Consider the following 22,436-nt stretch of genomic DNA (forward strand, 5'->3'; position numbering starts at 1 on the left):
CACCATTACACTACCATTCATAAATCCTCTCCCATGGCCTCATGGGATAGTAAGTGTCCATCATAGAAGTAGTTCACACAGATACTTTTTATGTTTTATGATGAAGGAAACAAATGAGTGAGTCATTGAATTATTCACTGAACCAATTCGTTAAACAACAGCATCAAGAAACACGGATCAGGTTCTGCAGTGGCTTTGTTTGGATCTATTTTCGTTTGGGAGAGCAAAAACAACCAAGAAGCGGGCAATATTGTGCCAAAACGTAAGTTACTCTTAGTTTTTTGAACTGTGAAAGCAATATCACACAGTCGCGCTGCCGCTCTGTTAATAATAGCGATCAAGCCGTCCTCGCGAGTTAACACGAGCCTCTTTTGAACTAAAACTTTTACGTTCTCAGTTCTTGTCATCTCCACACCCGAGGAAACCCAGACCCGTGTTTTTAAAACCCTCCTGGTTCCATGATGGAAGTTGAGACGTCACACATATTTTTCCCTCAAAACACACTTAATATACACCCACATTATAGTGGAATAAGCTAAATATACACCAGTGTTAGTGGTTAACAGCACAGGCGCCCGAGGTGATTTAGTCTTCTAATTTGTTGTCTTAATTTTCTGCCGAGTAAAGCAGAGTCTTTAATGAACAGACTGACAGACGCACACAGCTGGGGAAACAGGAATCAAGAATATTTTATTGTCTTCAGAAACATCCTTCCCTTAAGCTCACATTTCTTTTGCTATAATATTTGTACTATGTATGAAGTTGTTCCGCACATTAACTATCAACATTCTAAACGTTTTTGTCTTTAACACTATATTGTTTTATCACTTTTTTTTTGTCTGATATGATTGTAAAGTGTTTTTGCTATCTTACATATACAATATATCTGAAAGTTTCTTGGATGTTGTCTTATGTATACGTTTTGTAAGTGTACACATACTTCTTGGGGTCAGCATTACATCACTGATATGTGTCATTACCGGACTCGTTCCGCCGGTGTGTGTGTGTCTGTGTGTGTGTGTGTGGGGGACTGTTTCTCTCCCCGCCCCGCATCAGCATCATCACCTCCGGAATAAATATCCTGAGATTCACCAGCTCAGACCCAGAGACCCAGAGGAGACCCAGACGGACACTTTATCAGAGACACTTTGGATTAAGACGCATTTGCGCGCATTGGAGAGGAAGCGTAAAGCGCACTTGTTTCTGGAGGTAAGACGTGAACACACACGCTTTATTAATTTATTGCCTGAACAGGTTTCGTTTGCAGAATGCAGACCAGGGCTGTGCCTCGAAACACACAGAGCTTATATACATCATATAAGCACAGCTGATGCAGGAACGCACCGATGGTGCCCGAAATGCTTTCGTAGGATTTGGGATTTGAGACACTAGTATAGTTATGCGTTTATTATATATATGTTATAGACTAGCTAGACTACAAAATTGCATCGTGTTTGAAAATAATATATAGCCTAACAGTAGGCTACACTGTAATCATTAACATGTGCAATTGTTTTCTTAGGTTGTTAGTTATATTTTGATGTGACTCTTAAAATTGATTAATTATTGTATACATTATACTTTATACCTTTAGTCAGGTTCAGTCATATATAATAATCATTTTGACATTTTTGCATTTATTAAAATTGTGTATTATGTTTTAGCATTTTGGACGGTGCATATATAATACATAGCCATAATATAAGCAGGATTTAGAACATATTATAGAAAACATTATGTAGACATAATAGTATCATAAAAATTATGTGATTTTTGACTTTCTGTGGTACAAACTGGGATTTGAGACACTTAAATAGTTACTTATATCCTTGTTACTTATATAGACTACAAACTTGTATAGTGTTTTGATATATATATATATATATATGTATATATGTATATATATATATATATATATGTATGTATATATATATATATGTATATATATATATATATATATATATGTATATATAGTAATACAGTAAACATGTACAGTTGTTTCCTTAAGTAAAATCTTTTACAGAATATTATATGTAGATCTAGTATAAAAGGATGTTATTGTAAGGATATGTCAGTTAATTTTTATATAGTGTAAATATTTGCAGTGTGGTTGATCAGGTTGATCCGTTTTGGCTTGAATAAAACCACAAGAAGCACTTAGTATTTGCACATTAGGTAGGCTTCTCTCTAATAAATCAGACAGTGTTCAGATCTGTGTGAAACTGTGCTGTTACTCTGCAGTCGTTCATCCAGTGTTTACAGTAATAAGGCTATAATTCATGTCGGCTGTATAATAAAGTCCTTCCAGCTCGTGTGACGTTGACGCTCAGGAATTCAATATTCCCCATATAACATTCTGCTGTGTGTAAAGCTGCTCTTATCTGCAGGATTACCAAACAACACGCTTGTACCGTGAACATCCAGCGCGGCTTGTCTAACGCCATTAGTATGAAAAATACCGAGACTTTACAGCTGGTTTTAAGTTGCCAAACTAAGCTAGTTTGGCCAAACTAGCGGCCTGTGGCTTTTATTAAGGTCAGGGTAATGCGTGTGTGTTTGCAGTCGGCTAGTCAGCACATTTAAACCATGCTCAATGCATTACAGACACTGCTGTGTTGGCAGGACCTTGTTGGTTTAAGTCAGATTCCTTAAAGGCTGCTCATAACTCGTCCGGTTTGGTTGAGCTGATGTTAAAATGTTGCTAGTAAGAGTTGTTTTCTGCTTTAAATGGCAGGCAGCTTCTCTTATCCTTAGCCCTGGTGTTTATCGAGCGCTTGCAGATGGACAGATGCAGGGCAGATATACGTACACTCTCGTAATGTGAACTCTGTGTGCGTCTTTTTCTTTCTCTCTGCATGCGGTGACTCAGCTTCACTCCTTTACAAGCTTTTCGACTCACTCATCACGTTTGCTGTAATCTATTCCTCCATTCTTCCCTCCCGCGTGTCTTCTGTCTGCAGGACAATAGCGCTCTGTTCCGCGTTTGGGGCCGGAGATTGGGTTTCACGCACACACACACACAAACACACACACACACACACACACACACACACACACACACACACACACACACACACACACACAGAGAGAGAGAGAAAAAGAGAAACTACAAACACACTCACATGCACAGAAAAACTAACTAACCCACACACACACACACACAGAGAAACTACAAACACACTCACACGCACAGAAAAACACACACACACACTCACACACAGAAACTACAAACACACTCACACGCACAGAAAAACAAACCCACACACTCACACACAGAAACTACAAACACACTCACACGCACAGAAAAACACACACACACACAGACACACACACACACACACAGAGAAACTACAAACACACTCACACACACACAGAAAAAAACACACACACACACACACAGAGAGAGAGAAACTACAAACACACTCACACGCACAGAAAAACACACACACACACACACACAGAGAAACTACAAACACACTCACACACACAGAAAAACACACACACACACACACACACACACACACACAGAGAAACTACAAACACACTCACGCACAGAAACACACACACACACACACACACACACACAGAGAGAAACTACAAACACACTCACATGCACAGAAAAACAAACCCACACACTCACACACAGAAACTACAAACACACTCACACGCACAGAAAAACACACACACACACACACACACACACACACACACACACACACACACACACACACACATAGAGAGAGAGAGAGAGAGAAACTACAAACACACTCACACGCACAGAAAAACATAGAAAAACACACACACACACAGAGAAACTACAAACACACGCACACAAAAACACACATGCACACACACACACACACACACACACACACACAGAAACTACAAACACACTCACACAAAAACACACACACACACACACACACACACACACACACACACACACACACACACACACACAGAAACTACAAACACACTCACACAAAAACACACACACACACACACACACACACAGAGACTAATGTAGGTGCATATTAAATGTTGCATGGTTTCCCATTTTCTAAGAACAGTGTGATTTGTTTTGTTCAGTTGTGAGATAGTGACATCTGTTTCGGTGCACATGTTGTCTAAATGTAGAGAGTTTTATGCTAAAATGCAGTAAAAACAAGACAAACTCTGCTTATATTTAAGATTCATCTTTATATGTTGTGCAGTGTTAGCACTCAGATGAAAGGATCTCGACTGGAAACTAGACTAAAAAGCCGGGCTGTGGTTTTATATGAGTGTGACTCAGAAAGACAGAGTTCACCCTGAGTCACTACGAGCCGCTGCACATTCTGAATGAGGTCGAGTAATGAAGAAGCCAGACAGGAGAACGGAAGGAAGAGCCGTTAGAAAGAAAACCAGAGAAACCGACTCACATCAGGTCACACAGATCCGCTTGTGTTGTTTCTGAGTCTGTTTGTGTGTTGTGAATGGGCTTCTGTCTTGTGTGTGTGTGTGTGTGTGTGTGTGTGTGTGTGTGTGTGCGTGCGTGTGTGTGTGTGTGTGTGTTTTTCTGTGCATGTGAGTGTGTTTGTAGTTTCTCTGTGTGTGTGTGTGTGTGTGTGTGTGTGTGTGTTTTCTCTCATGTCAGCTGGGTCCATATGTTTCCTGCACAACATGGTGGCTGAATGTCTCACGCCTGTAATGAACATGTAAGCCGTTTCACTAAACGCTGCATTATTCTGCAGGAGAGCTGACTTTATATGTGACCCTGGACCACAAAACCAGTCACATGGGTCTTTTTTATTTATTTATTGAGATTTATACATCATCTGAAAGCTGAATAAATAAGCTTTCCATTGATGTATGGTTTTGTTAGGATAGGACAATATTTGGCTGAGATACGACTATTGAAAATCTGGAATCTGACGGTGCAAAAAAAATCGAAACATTGAGAAAATCTCCTTTAAAGTTGTTCATTTATGTTGGCGATTGTGCAGCATTCACTCACAAAAATACATGTTTTATATATTTACGGTAGGAAATTTACAAAATATCTTCATGGAACATGATCTTTACTTAATATCCTCATGATTTTTGGCATAAAAGAAAGACCGATAATTTTGACCCATACAATGTATTGTTGGCTATTGCTACAAACACGACTCGAGACTGGTGACATGATCCAGGGTGACGCATGCATGTGTTTTTGTGCTTGCATTTCATGCCAAATTTGTTGCAAATGTTTTTTTTGCTTCTTCTGAGAAATAAACAGATGCAAGTGAGTCAGTGATAATACTGAGATATCTGAGCATGATTTGAGACATAGTTTCTCTCCTGAAACTCTCGAGGAGACGCATGTGAGATCACTGATCTTCATTCTCTGTGTGGTGTAGGAGAAACAGCTGTGATAGAGTATAGAGATCTACAGGTGTGTTCCTGTTATTCAGACTTCAGGGATTTTCCCACTGTAATCAGTCAGCACTGAACTATTATTGTAAAAACAAAATTATGAATGTTGCCCTGAGGAATGCTGGTTAAACTCAGTCATTTGTATTCTAGACACTGTTTTGAGATTTTGCCCTTGAAATGTTTGAATATTATCAGATAATTTAATCAGAGACTTTATTACTTAATTGCATTGACTTTTAAAAAAAAATCTAAATATGTATTGTTATCAAGTATTTCAGTTTTTTTTAGATTCATTGTGATTATCACAGACATTCTCAGAAATGCTCTTGTTTTCTGAAGTCACACACAAATATCATCATCTGTGTTTACAAGACACTGCAGCAACAGGAAGAGACCTGTAAACGTCCTGTCCAGCTTCATCACATACACACACACACACACACACACACACACAGAAACTACAAACACACTCACACAAAAACACACACACACACACAAAAACACGCGCACACACACACGTACACACACGCACGCACACGCACTCACTCACACACACGCACACACACACACACACACACACACACACACACACACACACACACACACACACACACACACACACACACACACACACACACACACACACACAGACAGTGTATGGTGTATGTATCTCTGTGTATGTGTATGTGTGTGTGTGTGTGTGTGTGTTTTCTCTGTTTTGTGGTAAATGTTAAAGTCTTTATTGTAGTTCCACACAGGACATTCACATTGTCAGACAAAAGGAAAAACACAGATCATAATGACATTAAACTCGTTCTGTTTTAGACTCGAATGCCCACGCGTCACCGCAGAACTGTGTTTATAAATGGAGACAGATTTCATTGCATTTCCACCGAAGCCATAATACATGATGCCTGTTTTGTGTCATTGGAAATACAGTACTATTATAGTTTTTATTAATATTTAGAATTTAGTATTTTTTTTTTTTTATTTACATTTTTAATACTTTAATTACACCTGAAAGATCAAAGTTAAAGTTTCAGAAATTGTAATTTGTAAAAAAAAATATGTCTTGTATTCATTGTATTTAATTTCAGTTTAAAACAACTAGCTGAAATAAAATAAGTTTACGTTCTATATATTTTATTTCAGTTAATGTTTATTTCAAGTGTTTTAAGGTTTTAGTGTTAGTTAACTCATTTGTTTTTCATCAGTGTCCACATTAATGTGCTCTGTACTCTTACTGTACGTCAACTAAGATAATTATCAGAGAATATTTAAATGAAGCACATCTGAAATTTCCATTAAACTTTGTAAGAGCAAAAACATCATGCGTGTGTGTAACAATCCTTTCTGTTTGTTTTGCAGGAGTTTACAGACCTTCAGGAAAAGATGAAATTATTACTGAACCTGCTGCTGCTTCTACCTCTGTGCAGTGCTGCAGATCCCACTGTAAGTGTGTGTGTGTGTGTGTGTGTGTGTGTGTGTGTACTTGTACAACTATCTTTGTGAGGACCAGTTTGAGTTTTAGACCATTGGAGTGAGGACGAAGAGAGTAAAGTGAGGACATTTTGGCCAGTCCTCAGTTTCTGAGAGTCTTTAAAGGCTTGTTTGAGGGTCAAGACTTGGTTTTAGGGATCAGGTTATAATGAGGTTAAGGGTCGGTTTAGGGTCAGGGGTCGGGTTAGGCACTTAGTTGTGATGGGTAAGGTTAGAGTAAGCGGCTACAGATTGCATTATGTCAATGAATGTCCTCATAAAGATAGATGTACAAGAATGAGTGTGTATGTGTGTGTGTGTGTGTGTGTGTGTGAGTGTGTAAGTGTGTGTGTGTGAGAGAGAGATGTTAATGCATGTATCTGTACTGATCATCATTCTGTATCCCTGACAGGAGCATCACAGGCAGAAGAGAGGAACACGCACTTACAGAGGTGAGTTTTATTCAGACCTCTCAACCTCTCTGGCTTCATTCAAAATAACACACAAACATATACTACTCATATAGTGTGTGCAGTATATAGTCTGTTTAGCGTGCTGATTCCCTGTGTGCATGTCATACAGCAGTGAACTCACACGGCCAACACTTCTGCTGGTGTCACACGCCAATAAATATAAATAAATAAATCACTTTCCTTTAAATCATATTTATGTATTTTCATTCAATCCCTTTCAACTTCCAATTCTGTCTCCTGGCTGCGTCCGAAAATGCATACTCTATTGAGTTGGTACTTTGCCTGGCCAAAAAAATAAATAAATAAAAAACAATTTGCTGTTTGGATTTATATAGGCAAGATTGGGTCGTTATTGCAGTGATTATTGTGTTTCTGTGTTATATGTATGACAACAGTTCTTCTACTGTAACCCTCATTGATGGTGTGTGTAACATTTCATTTCTTAAACACCCGTGTATGAAGACACATGATGGCCATATTCCAGGATGACAGTGTCAAAATTTATCAGATTCAGATTGTGAAAGAATGTTTGTGAGAAGCATGAAGAATCATTTTCACAAACGAATCGTCCTCTAGATTCTCTGAAAGTGTTTGTGATGTTCTGGAGGAGACTTTACAGAGAGCTGGACTCTTGCATTGACGATACAAGAAATTGATGCACCATTCTGCAGAGCGTATGTTAGTCTGCTGTTCCAAACATGTCCTCAGTGTGTTGTTGTGCATGTTGTCCACTAGGGGGCGCAATGTAAGCAGAGAAAACACTGTCACATATTCAAAAGCAGAAGTTCAGCGTTTAGGTCAAACACAGTGAAGCAACGCAGACTCACTTTTGTCCTCTCTTTCCTTCCCCAATCTGGGTTTCTAATGTGAAGTAGAAAGCATGAGTCATTTAATTTGCATCTATGCCTGACCACAGTCATTATGTGTCTGTTTCCGTTTCATTGTGTGTGTGTGTGTGTGTGTGTGTATCAGAAGCTTGTGTGGACGCTGATTCGGCCGCGGTCAGAGATGTTGGTGTGTCGTGGCTGAGATGGAAAGGCTCTAGAGTCGAGTTCTGCCGCTGCGCCGCTCGAGGAAGAGTCCGGTGTCACGAGATCCCAGTGACCAGTGAGTGTTCACACACACACACACACACACAATCCCAGTGACCAGTGAGTGTTCACACACACACACACACACACACACAATCCCAGTGACCAGTGAGTGTTCACACACACACACACACACACACACACACACACACACACAATCCCAGTGACCAGTGAGTGTTCACACACACACACACACACACACACACACACAATCCCAGTGACCAGTGAGTGTTCACACACACACACACACACACACACGCACGCACGCACACACACGCACACGCTCACACACACACACACACACGCACGCACGCACGCACACACACACTATCATTCTGTACACTGATTATTATAAACTAAATTTTTTAAAGACAAGAAACAGTTGTTTATATATAAGTGTATATAAAGTATAAAATATTTGTATTTCCGTGTGTGTGTGTGAGTGTGCGTGTGTGAGTGAGTGTGTGTTAGTGTGTGAGTGTGCGTGTGTGTTTGTGTGTGTGTGTGTGAGTGAGTGAGAGAGTGTGTGAGTGAGTGTGAGAGAGTGAGTGTGTGTGAGAGTGTGTGTGTGACGTGTGTGTGTGTGTGTGTGTGTGTGTGTGCACTGGATAAAAAACACAGCATTTCTGCAGCACCACCTATTTTTATTATTTCAAATGATTTAAATTTGAGTGTAGAGTCACACACACACACTCTCACACACACACACACACACACAGCGTGAGTCACTCGCTCAAGCAGATCCAGAAGATCTTCTCATCCTGTGTTCTGAAATCACGGAAAAATCACTGGAATTAAAAACATGTGTCGTTCTGAATTATGGCACGGTATTATTAGTATTACGACTTGACCATAATTTATTGGTCCGTATGTTTTAAAATTTGTTTCTAAACATAAAATGATGTAATCATAATGTAAAAACCACTTTACACCCAATTCATTACGAATACTTTGGAAAGACCAAAAACATGCGTAGCTCACTTAAAATAGCATTTTACTTCAGAAATGTCACACAGAGCAGCAAATATCATTGAAGTCAGAAATATTCCACAGGATATGAATGTGCACACAGATATATTTATTATTCTGTTTCTCAGCGTGTTTCGTGTCGAAGTGTTATAACGGAGGCACGTGTAAAGAAGCCGTTTACTCCAGTGACTTCATCTGCCAGTGTCCGCCGGGCTTTACAGGAACACAGTGTCAAATCAGTAAGTCTGTTTGTTTGTTTGTTTGTTTGTTTGTTTGTTTGTTTGTTTGTTTGACTTTATTGTCTGTTCAGATTTACTGGACAGAAATGCATCTTTAACACTGGCATTAAAAACAGATCCATTAGACAACACTGTACAACCACATTGTATATCACATAATAAAACACATCATCAGCATTTGATCTTGTAGCAAAATACATATTTACTATTAATACTGATGTTTGTGGCTGCATTTACATGCTTTCATTTATATAAGTAAAATTAATATAACTAGTATAACTTACTATTTTTAGTATTGTTAGTTGCTATTATTATTAGGTAACACTTTATTTTACAGTGTCCTTGTAACATATGTTACATGTTCTTACTATAGTAATAACAGTAAATTAGGCATAATTACATGCAACTAACCCTCAACCAAATCCCAATCCTATCCTAACCTTATAGTAAGTACATGTAGTTAATTATTATTACACAGTACTTAAATATATAATTACACTGTAACATTGACAGCTTAAAATAAAGTGTAACCTATTATTATTATGAGTTGTAACTAGTTTATCTTTCTAGTATTGTTAGTTGTTATTAAAATTAGTGTAACTAGTATAACTTGCTATTTTTGAATTATTACTTGCTAGTACAATTAGTATAACTAGTATAACTTTTATTTTTATTTTTTAGTATTGTGAGTTATTTGTAAAATTATTATAACCTTTTAGTATTGTTAGTTGCTAGTACAATTAGTATAACTAGTTTAAATTAGTATTTTTAAAATATTGTTAGTTACTAGTACAAATATTATAATTATTGTATATATACATATATATATATATATACATATATATATATATATATATATATATATATATATATATATACTAGTATAACATACTATTTTTAGTATTATTAGTTTCTAGTACAATTAGTATACCTAATATAACTTAATGTTACTATTATTGTTAGTTTCTAGTAAAATTATAACTAATAGTGTAACTAAACGATTGAGATTCTCTTTGGACCGTATATATGAAATATAAGCTGAATTAATTTCTGTGTAAATCCATCAATAAACACATTTTGATCTTGTACATGAAAAAGCATGTGCTAGTCATATGAAGAGATATTTCTACAAATCAATAGAGTTAGCTCGTTCTGTTCAACGTTTGCACTAGACTAGACACTAGTTTACGTCGAATTGATGGTTCAGTCAGACTGAAACGCAACACCTCAATGGATCTGATTGAGTTCGATCCAAATTAAATTTCTAAATCACTAAATAAAATTAGTGCATGTAAACATAAAGGTACCTAGCGCAGTTTAACTAAACGCTCATCTCTTATTAAGGTCTTGTTAACTTGACAGAAACAGTTTCAAAGTAGTTTGACCAGACGCTGTTGCTGTAGCTGAAGCTCTGCATGTGTTCAGACACAGGTGAGCGATGTTCGAAGGGTCAGGGGTCAGGTTACCGTGGCACCTGGAGCATCAGCCTGTCAGGACTGGAGTGTATTAACTGGAACTCCAGCTCACTCCGAGGAAAGAAGTTCACAGCCAGGAGAGTGGAGGCGAACACACTGGGACTGGGAAACCACAACCACTGCAGGTCCACATGCTCTTCACTCACTCATCAGTGGCAAACATTACTGGATTTCATCTTATTGCTCTTCTGTGCAGTTCGCAGATAGATGTCACCATGCTTTTAAGTCCAAAACTAAAATCAATGACGTATTGCATTTTGCTGCATTGTGTCCTGGTGTGTAATAACAGTGTTTGGGTTGTGTTTTCTTCCTCAGGAATCCAGACGGAGACACTAAACCCTGGTGTTATGTTTATAAAAAGGCTCAGATCTCATGGGAGTTCTGCTCCGTTCCGTCCTGCATCAAAGGTACACACACACGCACACACACACGCACGCACGCACGCACGCACACACACACACACACACACACAAGCACACACACACACACACACACCCATATAGTGTGTACTAATGTCATGTGCTGTGTTATTTAAATTAAATATTCAACAATATTTTTGATCTGACAGCTGGACATACCCTCATATTTTTGATTTCTCCAGAGCGGCTATATAAATAAATGAACTAAATTAATAACTTTTTTATAACAAAAATGAACCATCACTGAACTTACGTAAGCTGGACTGTGACGCTATTTTCTAGAAACAAACTTTGTTGCATTATTTTCCTGTTATCGCTGTAAAGCTGCTTTGAAACTGAATCTGTATTGTAAAACGCACTATATAAATAAATGACTGTCCTTGTTTTGGCGTCAGACCCGTATCTGGAGTGCGCTCGGGGATCAGGACGGTCCTACAGAGGGACGAAAGCCGTCACACGCAGTGGCCTGAAGTGTCTGCCGTGGGATTCGCCCGCAGTGTCTCATAAGATCTACAACGCGTGGAGATCCGACGCCAGAGAGACGGACATCGGCAGCCACAGCTTCTGCAGGTACGAGGAGTTCCAACAACACACACCTGCACAACACACACCTGCACAACACACACCTGAAGCTTTCATGTTGCATGTATTACACATGACAGGATTGTTTGTAATTTCCTAAAACTTTCACACAATTTTTGTTAAACCTTTTTTTTTTTTTTTTTTTACTTTTTTTTCATCTAATAAACCTCTTTAAATAACCAAAAAAAAAAAAAACAGTAAGTTCAAGCAGCAAGTAATGTAAATATAACCTACCTATAATGAAAATATTGTTACACACACATTTTTGCATAAAACCACCAAATTTAATGACGTGATAATCAAAAGCAATCCTTTGTAACTCAATATCTGACGATAAAAATGTTGAAAAATGTTTTATTGTTGATTATGCTAATCGTCCCTATACTACTTGGATGAATTGTTTATTATGATTACTTTTATTAGTAATAAATGTCATTATTTATTGAACATTGGTGCATTTTATCTTACTGCTGTTTTAGTTTTATTAGAGATGTACCATGCTAATTCTGTGGTTTTCTTTATTCCTGTACCCCAGAGTATCGTAAATACACTGACATAGGAGTCATTTAGAACCATAGTATTATATATTAAACTACTATTACTGTATCATGAACTAATCACAGTATTTGTTTTACGAGAGTTGCATTGGTTTAACTCTAACTCTAACTCTACTCTACTCTACTCTACTCTAACTCTACTCTACTCTAACTCTACTCTACTCTAACTCTACTCTAACTCTACTCTACTCTACTCTCTCTACTCTAACTCTACTCTATCTCTAACTCTACTCTATCTCTAACTCTACTCTAACTCTAACTCTAACTCTACTCTACTCTACTCTATCTCTAACTCTACTCTACTCTACTCTCTCTACTCTAACTCTACTCTATCTCTAACTCTACTCTATCTCTAACTCTACTCTAACTCTAACTCTAACTCTACTCTAACTCTACTCTATCTCTAACTCTACTCTAACTCTAACTCTACTCTAACTCTACTCTATCTCTATCTCTGACTCTACTCTAACTCTACTCTATCTCTAACTCTACTCTATCTCTATCTCTAACTCTACTCTAACTCTAACTCTACTCTAACTCTACTCTATCTCTATCTCTAACTCTACTCTAACTCTACTCTATCTCTAACTCTAACTCTACTCTAACTCTACTCTATCTCTAACTCTACTCTATCTCTAACTCTACTCTATCTCTAACTCTACTCTAACTCTAACTCTGTTTTCACACGCAGGAACCCGGACGGTGACCTCGGCCCCTGGTGTCACGTGTATAAAGGCTCTAAGTTGACCTGGGAGCTCTGTGACGTCCCCAAGTGCCGTAAGTCTGACATCTGTACATTAGACACTGATCTACAGCACATGACTAACAGATGCGGTTCAGTGTTTAGTCTTAAGGCCCGTTCACACAAGAATGACGACAGCTATATTAGCGTCCACACTAGCGGACGACATCGTTCTGTAGCGCTGCAGTTTTGTCGTCTGTCGCTTTAAATGCTCGAGCTCATTAAATCAGGATGGATTCTAATTGGCTGTCGATGTTTTAATCATTCATCAGCTGGAATAAATTATTCTGAAAGTGATTCCATGTGTCCCTGGATCACGTCACCAGTCTCGAGTCGCACGGGGATATTTAGTAAATTTCCTACCGTAAATATATAAAACATGTATTTTTGTGAGTGAATGCAGCACAATCGCCAACATAAATGAACAACTTTAAAGGAGATTTTCTCAATATTTCAATTTTTTTGCACCCTCAGATTCCAGATTTTCAATAGTTGTATCTCAGCCAAATATTGTCCTATCCTAACAAACCATACATCAATGGAAAGATTATTTATTCATGTATAAATCTAAAAAAAAATTGACCCATGTGACTGGTTTTGTGGTCCAGGGTCACATATATGATTTTAGTGTGTCGTTGTCATCATAGTTGTGGTTCAGACTGCTATTCTTTTATATTTTTAGAACTATATATTTATCATCATAGTTATTGTGATCGTTCTTGGTGTGAACGAGCCTTTAGAGTATTTCAGGGTTTGCATTTGTATAATTTTGAATATTTTTGTGGACAGAAGTTTGAAGCTTGAGGATTTTAAGTGTTTAAAGCTCATAAATATTAGTAGTGTACATAAAATGTATTATAATCATGATTTTTTTTTTTTTTTTTTTTACAGGACAATTGCAATTTATAACAGCAATATATTTCTTAATGTCTTAATTTTTATATTCAGAGTTAAAATAACAATAAATAATTATAATTATTAACAATACAATAATTATTATTATTATTCAGTTTGATTGGATTCCTTTTGGAGAATCCTGTGTGAATGCAATGAAAGACTTTCAAGTTTGATATATTTTTGACTACCTGACGAAACGTTTTTGTCTGAGAGCGCTGTTCCCCATGTGTGTTGTGAACCATGTTTGTGTTCCTTCACAGCGAGGAAAACTCCGTCAATCACCACACTGGGACCACGAGCCCCTGCAACACCCAACAATCAAGGTGAGATGGTGAAAGATAACTAAACTAATACAGTTTTATAAAGAAAACGAGTGCTGTTTGCTCATGCTAAAGTGACACTAGGGTGTTCTGGGTGGTATTTTACCGTCTCACGTGAAAACAATCATTGTGTGTGTACAGGACACGTCTCGCTCCTGAGTTTTATGTTTGTAAGGCTTCTTCAGAGCGTTCTCTTGAAGTGTTGCCATGTCCACTTATTTTAAGCATTTTGGGGATTCTTCAATTTAATTGAATTCACATTTATTTGTACAGCATCATAATACACATCATTTCAAAGCAGCTTTACAGAAAATGCACATCCACATTAGAGTCCACATTACCATTTAGAGTGATGTGTTATCAGAGGTAACTGTCTAAGTTATGCATTTCAGAAATGTATACATATACAAATCACAGTTAGCTAAAAATGTATTAAACAATTCAATAATTTATGCAAAAAAGGCATTTAAACAATTCAATAATTTATGCAAAAAATGCATTTAAACAATGCAATAATTTATGCAAAAAATGCATTTAAACGATGCAATAATTTAAGGCACAAGCAATGAGCTCATTGAAGTAATGAATACTTGTTTGTTAACAAATGATTATGACAGAAAATTGTAGCATTTGAATTTATTTCGTTTTATTATAGGCTTGTTCTTGTTTTTTCCTTAACAAGATCTGGCAACACAAATGCGCACACAGAAGAGAGACACGTTTAAACATGGCATTAACAAGCAGTTGTACAGAAACTGACTCCAGTAAATGACTGATCTATGAGTGTTCAGAACGGGACAGCTGAATTTTGCTGCAGTGTGTGTTTATGTGGCCTAAGAGTTTTCCCACACTTTCCCGCTCAGGTTCCTGCGGTCAGCGCCTCGAAGCTCCTTCAAACTCTCTGCCCATGTTCAGGATCCGTGGAGGTCAGGCCAGTGATATCCGGGAGCAGCCGTGGCAGGCCGCCATCACGGTGTATCTTCCACGCGCTCAGTCCTACAACTTTCTGTGTGGAGGCGTCCTCATCGACTCCTGCTGGATCCTCTCCGCTGCTCACTGCTTCCAGCAGAGGTGTGTGTGTGTGTGTGTGTCACTGGACAAACACTTAAATCACAATTACAGTATCGTCTGCGTACTTCAAAACAACACGATTTTCCAAATGACTTTGGCACATATTTGTGTAAAGAATAAACAGTAGTGGAGAAAGTACACATTCCTGTGGTGAACCAGTGGAGGAAGTAACCTGTGCAGAGATTATTTATTTATTTTCACTCTTTGTGTTCTCTCAGTTAAAAAATCTAAAATACATCCGACTAAATTATTACTCAGTTTGAACTGTTCTAAAAGTCTACGTACTAGGATGTGAGGTTGAATTGTATTAAACGCAGAGGAAAATAGAAGCCTTGCATTAGACCCCTTCCCCTCCAGATGTTTCAAAAGCAGATGTATCAGGGTGACCGTTGCATCCTCTACACCTCTTTTTGATCTATAAGCTTCAGAACCAAGGAGAGCGATCGCGGATGGGTCCGTCCTATGCACCGAAACTTTTTACAATGCAACAAAATATTTAAAGAGCACCAAGCTATTAAAATCTCTATTATTTAAGCACAGATAATATAACAGTATATTAGTCGGTCATTTTTATTAGGTTAAACAGTGATTTGATAACGTTTTTAATTTAAGGCCCACTCACAATTGGTCTGGCCCATCCAAAACTGGAATCCTGGCGCCGTCCCTGGTGTGTGTGTGTGTGTGTGGTTCTGTTTTACTGCTGTCAAGTTATTTTCAACTTCAATTTCAACTTCTATTTATTTATATAGCACATTTAATAGCAACGTTGTCGCCCAAAGTGCTTCACAGTTATAATCAAAAACATACATGTATAAAAACATTTACCAAGCCTAGCAAATGAAGGCGTGACTACACACTCTTACACACACATAGTGAGATAGTGTATATAGTGAGATCAGTGTAGAGAGATCTCTCCCCCTTTCTTAAAAAAAGGTCTTTAAAAGCCTTAAATTTGATTGTATTTTGCTTTAAAGACATTTAAATATTTTAGCTGAAAACAAGTAAAAACATTTTTTTGCATGGTGTAGTTTGGGTGTTCTAGCTTGACTTGTGTCATCTGTGTTCAGGTTTGAGGAGAAGCGTCTCCGGGTGGTTCTGGGTCGAACCTTCAGGCTCCAGAACTCCAGCAGCGAGCAGATCTTCGATGTGGAGAAATACTGGATCCACGAGCAGTACGACGACGAGACGTATGACAATGATATCGGTGAGACTTACACAAACATTCTCATTCTCATCAGCCCACGGTCAGCTGGTGTCGCTGTGACGCTGGAAATTTCACTATTTCAAATCATTTATATTAAATAATCACTATTTCACTACTTCACTATTTGTTAAGGGCTGTTTTCTTCCTACAACAATACTGTAATCAAATTAGGCTACTGGATGAACATATAGAATGAAACAAATACAAAAGTAGTAACAAATAGAAGTTTTTAGACTGATTTAATAAACAGACCATCAAGTTTAGTTTAATACACTACCGTTCGGTAAGATTTTTAAAACATTGCTGAAAGAGTCTCTTCTGCTCACCAAGGCTGCATTTATTTAGTCAAAAATACAGGAAAAACAGTAATATTGTGAAATATTATTGCAATTTTAAATAACTGTTTTCTATGTGAATATATAGTAAAGTGTGATTTATATCCTGTGATCAAAGCTGAATTTTCAGCATCATTACTCCAGTCTTCAGTGTCACATGATCCTTCAGAAATCACTCTAATATGATGATTTGATGCTCAAGAAACATTTCTCATTATTATCAATGTTGAAAACAGTTTATATGTTTGTGGAAACCGTGATACATTTTATTTTTCAGGATTCTTTTATGAATAGAAAGTTTAAAAAAAACAGCATTTATTTGAAATAGAAATATTTATTGTCTATAATCTATTGTCTAATTTTAAAAAGTTTTGGTAATAGTTTTTATTTATTTCCCTGACATGCTTTGCAACAGTAGAATATAAGAAACGGTAGAACATACTATCATATCATGCAACTTTATCATCAGTTCCGTATTTATAAGGTTTTAAACAGTTCATTTCAATTGTAAGTGATTTTGACTTTGTGTCTTTAGCTCTGCTCAAGTTGAAGAGCGAGTTCGGCATCTGTGCGATCCACTCTCCTGAAGTTCTGCCGGCATGTTTACCAGAACCTAACTTGGTTTTACCGGATTGGACGGAGTGCGAGATCTCTGGATACGGGAAAGAGGAAGAGTGTAAGATTCCCTACCAGCCAGAGTTACATATCTCACTGCATGAAATAACTTCTTAATAATGGTCTAGACTTCTTGTCCATCTAAAAATCCCTCAAACGAGATGAATTTACTTGAGAAGCAACACTGCACACAATATTACGACTTGTGGTCATAGATTGTGTCTTCAATACAAGTGTATTTTGTCTTAATTCACTGGCAGATTAACTACATTAGAACTATCAATGAAAAATACTAGCATTAATCCTAGTTAATGTTAATTTCAATATACTATTAAAATAAAAAAAAAGAGTACAGTAGTGGCCAAAAGTGATGTCCGACCTAGGAAATCTTCATCCTTTATTCAAATATTATGAAAAATTTGTAAAAATTTGATTGTGTAATCATATTTCATAGTTGTGCTTGGAGTGGATTGTTTTATTTGTGGTAATAATGCAATGAAACATGACACATTGTGGGACATCATTTTTTGCCAGGCTGTCATACAAAGAAATTATGAACACATGCAAAAACAAGAGAACCAATGAAATATTAATAACAGATTGTGTTGTAGTCAATGTATGCTTTTTCTTTAGAGCTTTTTGTTTTTCTATGCATTTTTTTGCATAGTAAAATAAAACTGTAGCTTAGATTTTGCCAAGTAATTTTGTCAGATAAAAACCTTAACCAAGTTTAATGTTTTGTTCTTCCCTCACATTTAAAATATTTAAAAAATGTACAATATTTTTCCTTATATTTTGATGGTTTAATCTAACTTGTAGAGTCATTAAAAACAAATATCCCCCCGTCACAAATGTATTGTTCAATGTTAGTTAATGTTAGTTAATACATTAAAGGGGTCATGAATTAAGAAATCAAACTTTTGATAAATAAGAGATCATTGTACTATAAAAATATAAGTTTCAGAACTCAAAACTTCCTTGTTAGTCCAAAAACAGCAATTGAAACCAAGCTCAGAAAGCGACTCGTTTCGGATTTTGTCACATTATTACGTCACATATAGTCTTAATACTGTATCAAGTGCTGCTTCTCAAGTAAATTTATCTCGCTTGAAGGATTTTTGATGACTTTAGATGCTTTTTGATGGTCCAAGTTACACTGAGGTATTGTATAATAATTGTCCTCTTTCCTTCTGTGGTTGTCTCTCTCAGTTTCTCCGTTTTACTCTGAGAGAATTAAGCGTGGCATGGTGCGGTTGTGGCCGCAGGATCAGTGTGTGCCGGAGAAGCTGGCCGGTCGTCTGGTCACCTCAAACATGCTGTGTGCCGGAGACACGCGCGGCCTGGACGACGCCTGCAAGGTAACGCCACACTCAGCACATGCTAGTCATTAGGGCTGTGCAGTTTACATGGTCTACGATAATCTCGTGCTTGTTGTTTTAATGATGTGCGATCTGACATTATCGAGTTACGTCCCTCACTTTACAAAAACACACTTACAATACGTGATGTAGTCTAGCCGGTTAGAGTAGTGCGCATTTTTTCTCTCCAAACATCAGCATGAATACAAATGTGATTTTGATTTTATACAACAGTTCAATAAACAAGAAGTTAATATATAGTGACCTACATTTTAGACACAATATTGCCTGTTTTTGCTCTATTTCACCAATGAAAATAGTTCCAGACAAAACCACAGGACTGTTTTGCATCTCTGAGCAACACACAGTGTTTCATCACTGAATGAATGATTCAATGAGTCACTCATTAAGACATAATAATGAATCAGCCATTAAAATGATTCGGTTGAATCTCAATGGCTCACTCATTAACAGACACTTGCTGCCACCTACTGGCGGTTTTAATTTAATTTTAAATACTGCGGTATCTTTACATTTTTTTAATCATTTCAAATAACAATATTCACCGTTTTATGTTTAAAACATCAAAACACTATGCAATGCATGCATTAGTAACAGTCTGTGTAAATGCATCTAAATGCCACTTCTGTGTTTCCTCTGCATTGCAAAGATGAATTTTGTTGATACTGATCTCATTTGATTGGTAACAGCCCTATTGTGTCTTATTGTTATAATTGAATTTATCCATTAAATATAATAATTTGACACAAAAGATGATCCTTAGATTTAATTAGGTTAAAATGGCTTTAATTATGCATACATTTGATGATGATGCATACTTTTAAAATGGCTTTATATAGGTAAAAATGCCCATAAAAGGTACAAATCAATTTAAACGTATATTGGAAAAGATAATTAGTGTCGCTGCTGCGAACTGACCAACACATAGAATATTAAGAATATCAAAAGCTTTGGGAGTCGGCTGTCAACGGCAGTCATAAACCTGTCAAAGTACCAACACAATGAACACACTCAGCAAAATATCGATAAAATCCATGAAAATATAGAGATGTGTTTTTTTGTCAGTATTGCACACCCCTACTAGTCATCCTAAACAGGTTTTTTTTTTTTTTTTATAAAGGGACCATGTACAATTTTTACATGCATTGTATGTAATTGTACCAGATTTATAGCCAAAGGCTAATTTTCCTCCTCAGTGTGTGAAATGTTTGTGCATGTTGATTGATCAGTTTCTCCTGGTGTTTCTTTAGGGAGATTCCGGAGGTCCTCTCGTGTGTCCGAAGAACGGCAGAATGACTCTGATGGGTTTGATCAGCTGGGGCGACGGTTGCGGGAAGAAAGACACACCTGGCGTTTACACACGTGTCACAAAATACTTAAACTGGATCTCCAGCAAGACGAGAGGGAACTGAGACACAGGCGAACATCATTAGCACAGAATACAGAGACTGTTGGGTACGGGAAATAAGGTGATGGGGAAAACGTCTCCTCATTCGCTGACCTTCACATCTACTGGACTCTCCTGTTGAGTTTGAGGAGGACGTGGGAATGTGACACTGATGCTGCGAGTCGATCGTTCTAGATCATGTTGCACACGGGACAAGAAATCTGAATCCAAAGACACCAAACAATGTGGCCTTAAATTTGAGCTTCCAAACCGAAACTTCTGCATAAGGATGGCATGAAAAATACATGATAAAGACTTGTGGGTGCTAAAGTGCAAACTGATGCACGGGATCCATTAAAAGTACTTCATATTTTAAAATAATAGATTTAGAGGCACTTTTGCTTTGCTTTTATATAGTGAAGATACAAGTGATGGCACTTTTGAATGTTACGTGATGCTTCTGCTCTTATTAGATCATAATAATTGTACAGATTTTTAACACTAAACTTCTGCTGGGTCAGAGAGTCCAAATAAGTTCATTTGACTGTATTTAATACGACTTCAGGTCCTTGTTAACTGGATGTTTGAATGAAAAATTTCTTTATCAAACCAGATCTAATATGATCACAGACTTTAGATGCTGGGACGCGTATTAAGTTAATATTTAACTATTTTATAAACTTTTATAGACATGAGCAGCTAGTGCTAAATTATTGTTTGTTTGTTTTATACAGTAAATGCTTGTACATTATTTTTCATTTCATTTTCACTTTTTATAAAACATTAAATTGAAACAGTTCATTGACTTCTGTGTAACAATTATTCATTTTAAATTGTAGATTATTTTATTTAATTTTTTTAAGTGTTTTGTGAATTCACACTATAATTGTTTGAATTTGAAAGATTAATTAGTCATACTGAATAATGGGTTAGTCATTTCAGGAATAACTGAGAAACAGTTACAAAATAAAAGTAATTTCGTTTCATTGTATGGTGGTTGTGTCCACACACTGCAAATAGACATTTATATGCAAACACCATAAAAGTGAATTTTGCATCCGATGACTCCTTAAAAAAAAAAATTATTTAAATAATTAATTAAATTAGACCTTCCTCGACTTCCAAGGTTGTCTATGAAAGCCCGTAGACTGATTTATATGTGAAGGACTCGGGACGTTTTTGCCGGGAAAATCAAACGGATGTGACAGTTACGCGCTCCCGAGAGCCTCGCTTCCGTTCTATGACGACACATGAAATTAATCCTTATACAATGTTCAAAATAATGCCGAAAGAGCCAATCTGTACTGTAATGCCAATTCTTCTCTTTTGTACAGGATGGTGAGTTTCTTTGTTATATTTGATGTTAGAAAAGAAGGAAAGCATAGACAGTGTGTTGCATTTTATTAACATTATAAGGGCAACATAAACCTTTTTTTATTATCAAAGAGCTATAGGCTACTCATAAATATAAATTCACAAACTGTAGCAATTTCTAGTCTTCAAATAGCTGAAACGTATTTTGAGTAGGCCTTTTTCACAGATAGGACTCTTATTTTGCATTCTCAGATGCAGATTAATATCCATAGTTCTTTTATTTTAAGGATTTATAAATACTCTCCAAATAGGCACAATCTCCTGTGGTGGATGTCCTGTGTATTGTAGTTGTTTGGTGGGTTTTGTGGATGAACTGGTTTCTGGATCTACTTAACTGCCAATAATCAAATCCAAACAATCAAGTCTTTAAAATATTGTACAGTATCTCAAAAACAATAAATGTCATATTAAACATATATATTTCCATGTGT

At 36.9% G+C, this 22,436-nt stretch overlaps 1 protein-coding gene across 1 annotated transcript; it reads left to right on the forward strand.

Annotated features, from left to right (window-relative positions):
* The first annotated feature begins 1,055 nt into the window (after positions 1-1,055).
* Positions 1,056-21,430, forward strand: plat (plasminogen activator, tissue). The gene is made up of 15 exons (XM_084086800.1): positions 1,056-1,209; positions 6,766-6,849; positions 7,289-7,328; positions 8,322-8,456; positions 9,538-9,648; positions 11,074-11,248; positions 11,439-11,530; positions 11,938-12,112; positions 13,373-13,458; positions 14,581-14,643; positions 15,504-15,711; positions 16,779-16,915; positions 17,786-17,926; positions 19,075-19,223; positions 20,495-21,430. The coding sequence occupies exons 2-15, from the start codon at positions 6,790-6,792 to the stop codon at positions 20,654-20,656; spliced, it is 1,734 nt and encodes a 577-aa protein (XP_083942926.1). The 5' UTR covers positions 1,056-1,209; positions 6,766-6,789; the 3' UTR covers positions 20,657-21,430.
* The last annotated feature ends 1,006 nt before the right edge of the window (positions 21,431-22,436 follow it).

The sequence above is a fragment of the Abramis brama genome (assembly GCF_963993115.1).
Source record: "Abramis brama genome assembly, chromosome: 16".
Taxonomy (NCBI): Eukaryota; Metazoa; Chordata; class Actinopteri; order Cypriniformes; family Leuciscidae; genus Abramis; species Abramis brama.

What these genes read in the sequence shown, in the direction of transcription:
- plat (XM_084086800.1), top strand. Translation starts at nt 6,790, where the DNA reads ATGAAATTATTACTGAACCTGCTGCTGCTTCTACCTCTGTGCAGTGCT. An exon ending in CGTTCCGTCCTGCATCAAAG is followed by an intron (nt 11,531 to 11,937) that starts GTACACACACAC and finishes TTTTGGCGTCAG; the next exon opens with ACCCGTATCTGGAGTGCGCT. An exon ending in GGCAGCCACAGCTTCTGCAG is followed by an intron (nt 12,113 to 13,372) that starts GTACGAGGAGTT and finishes TTTCACACGCAG; the next exon opens with GAACCCGGACGGTGACCTCG.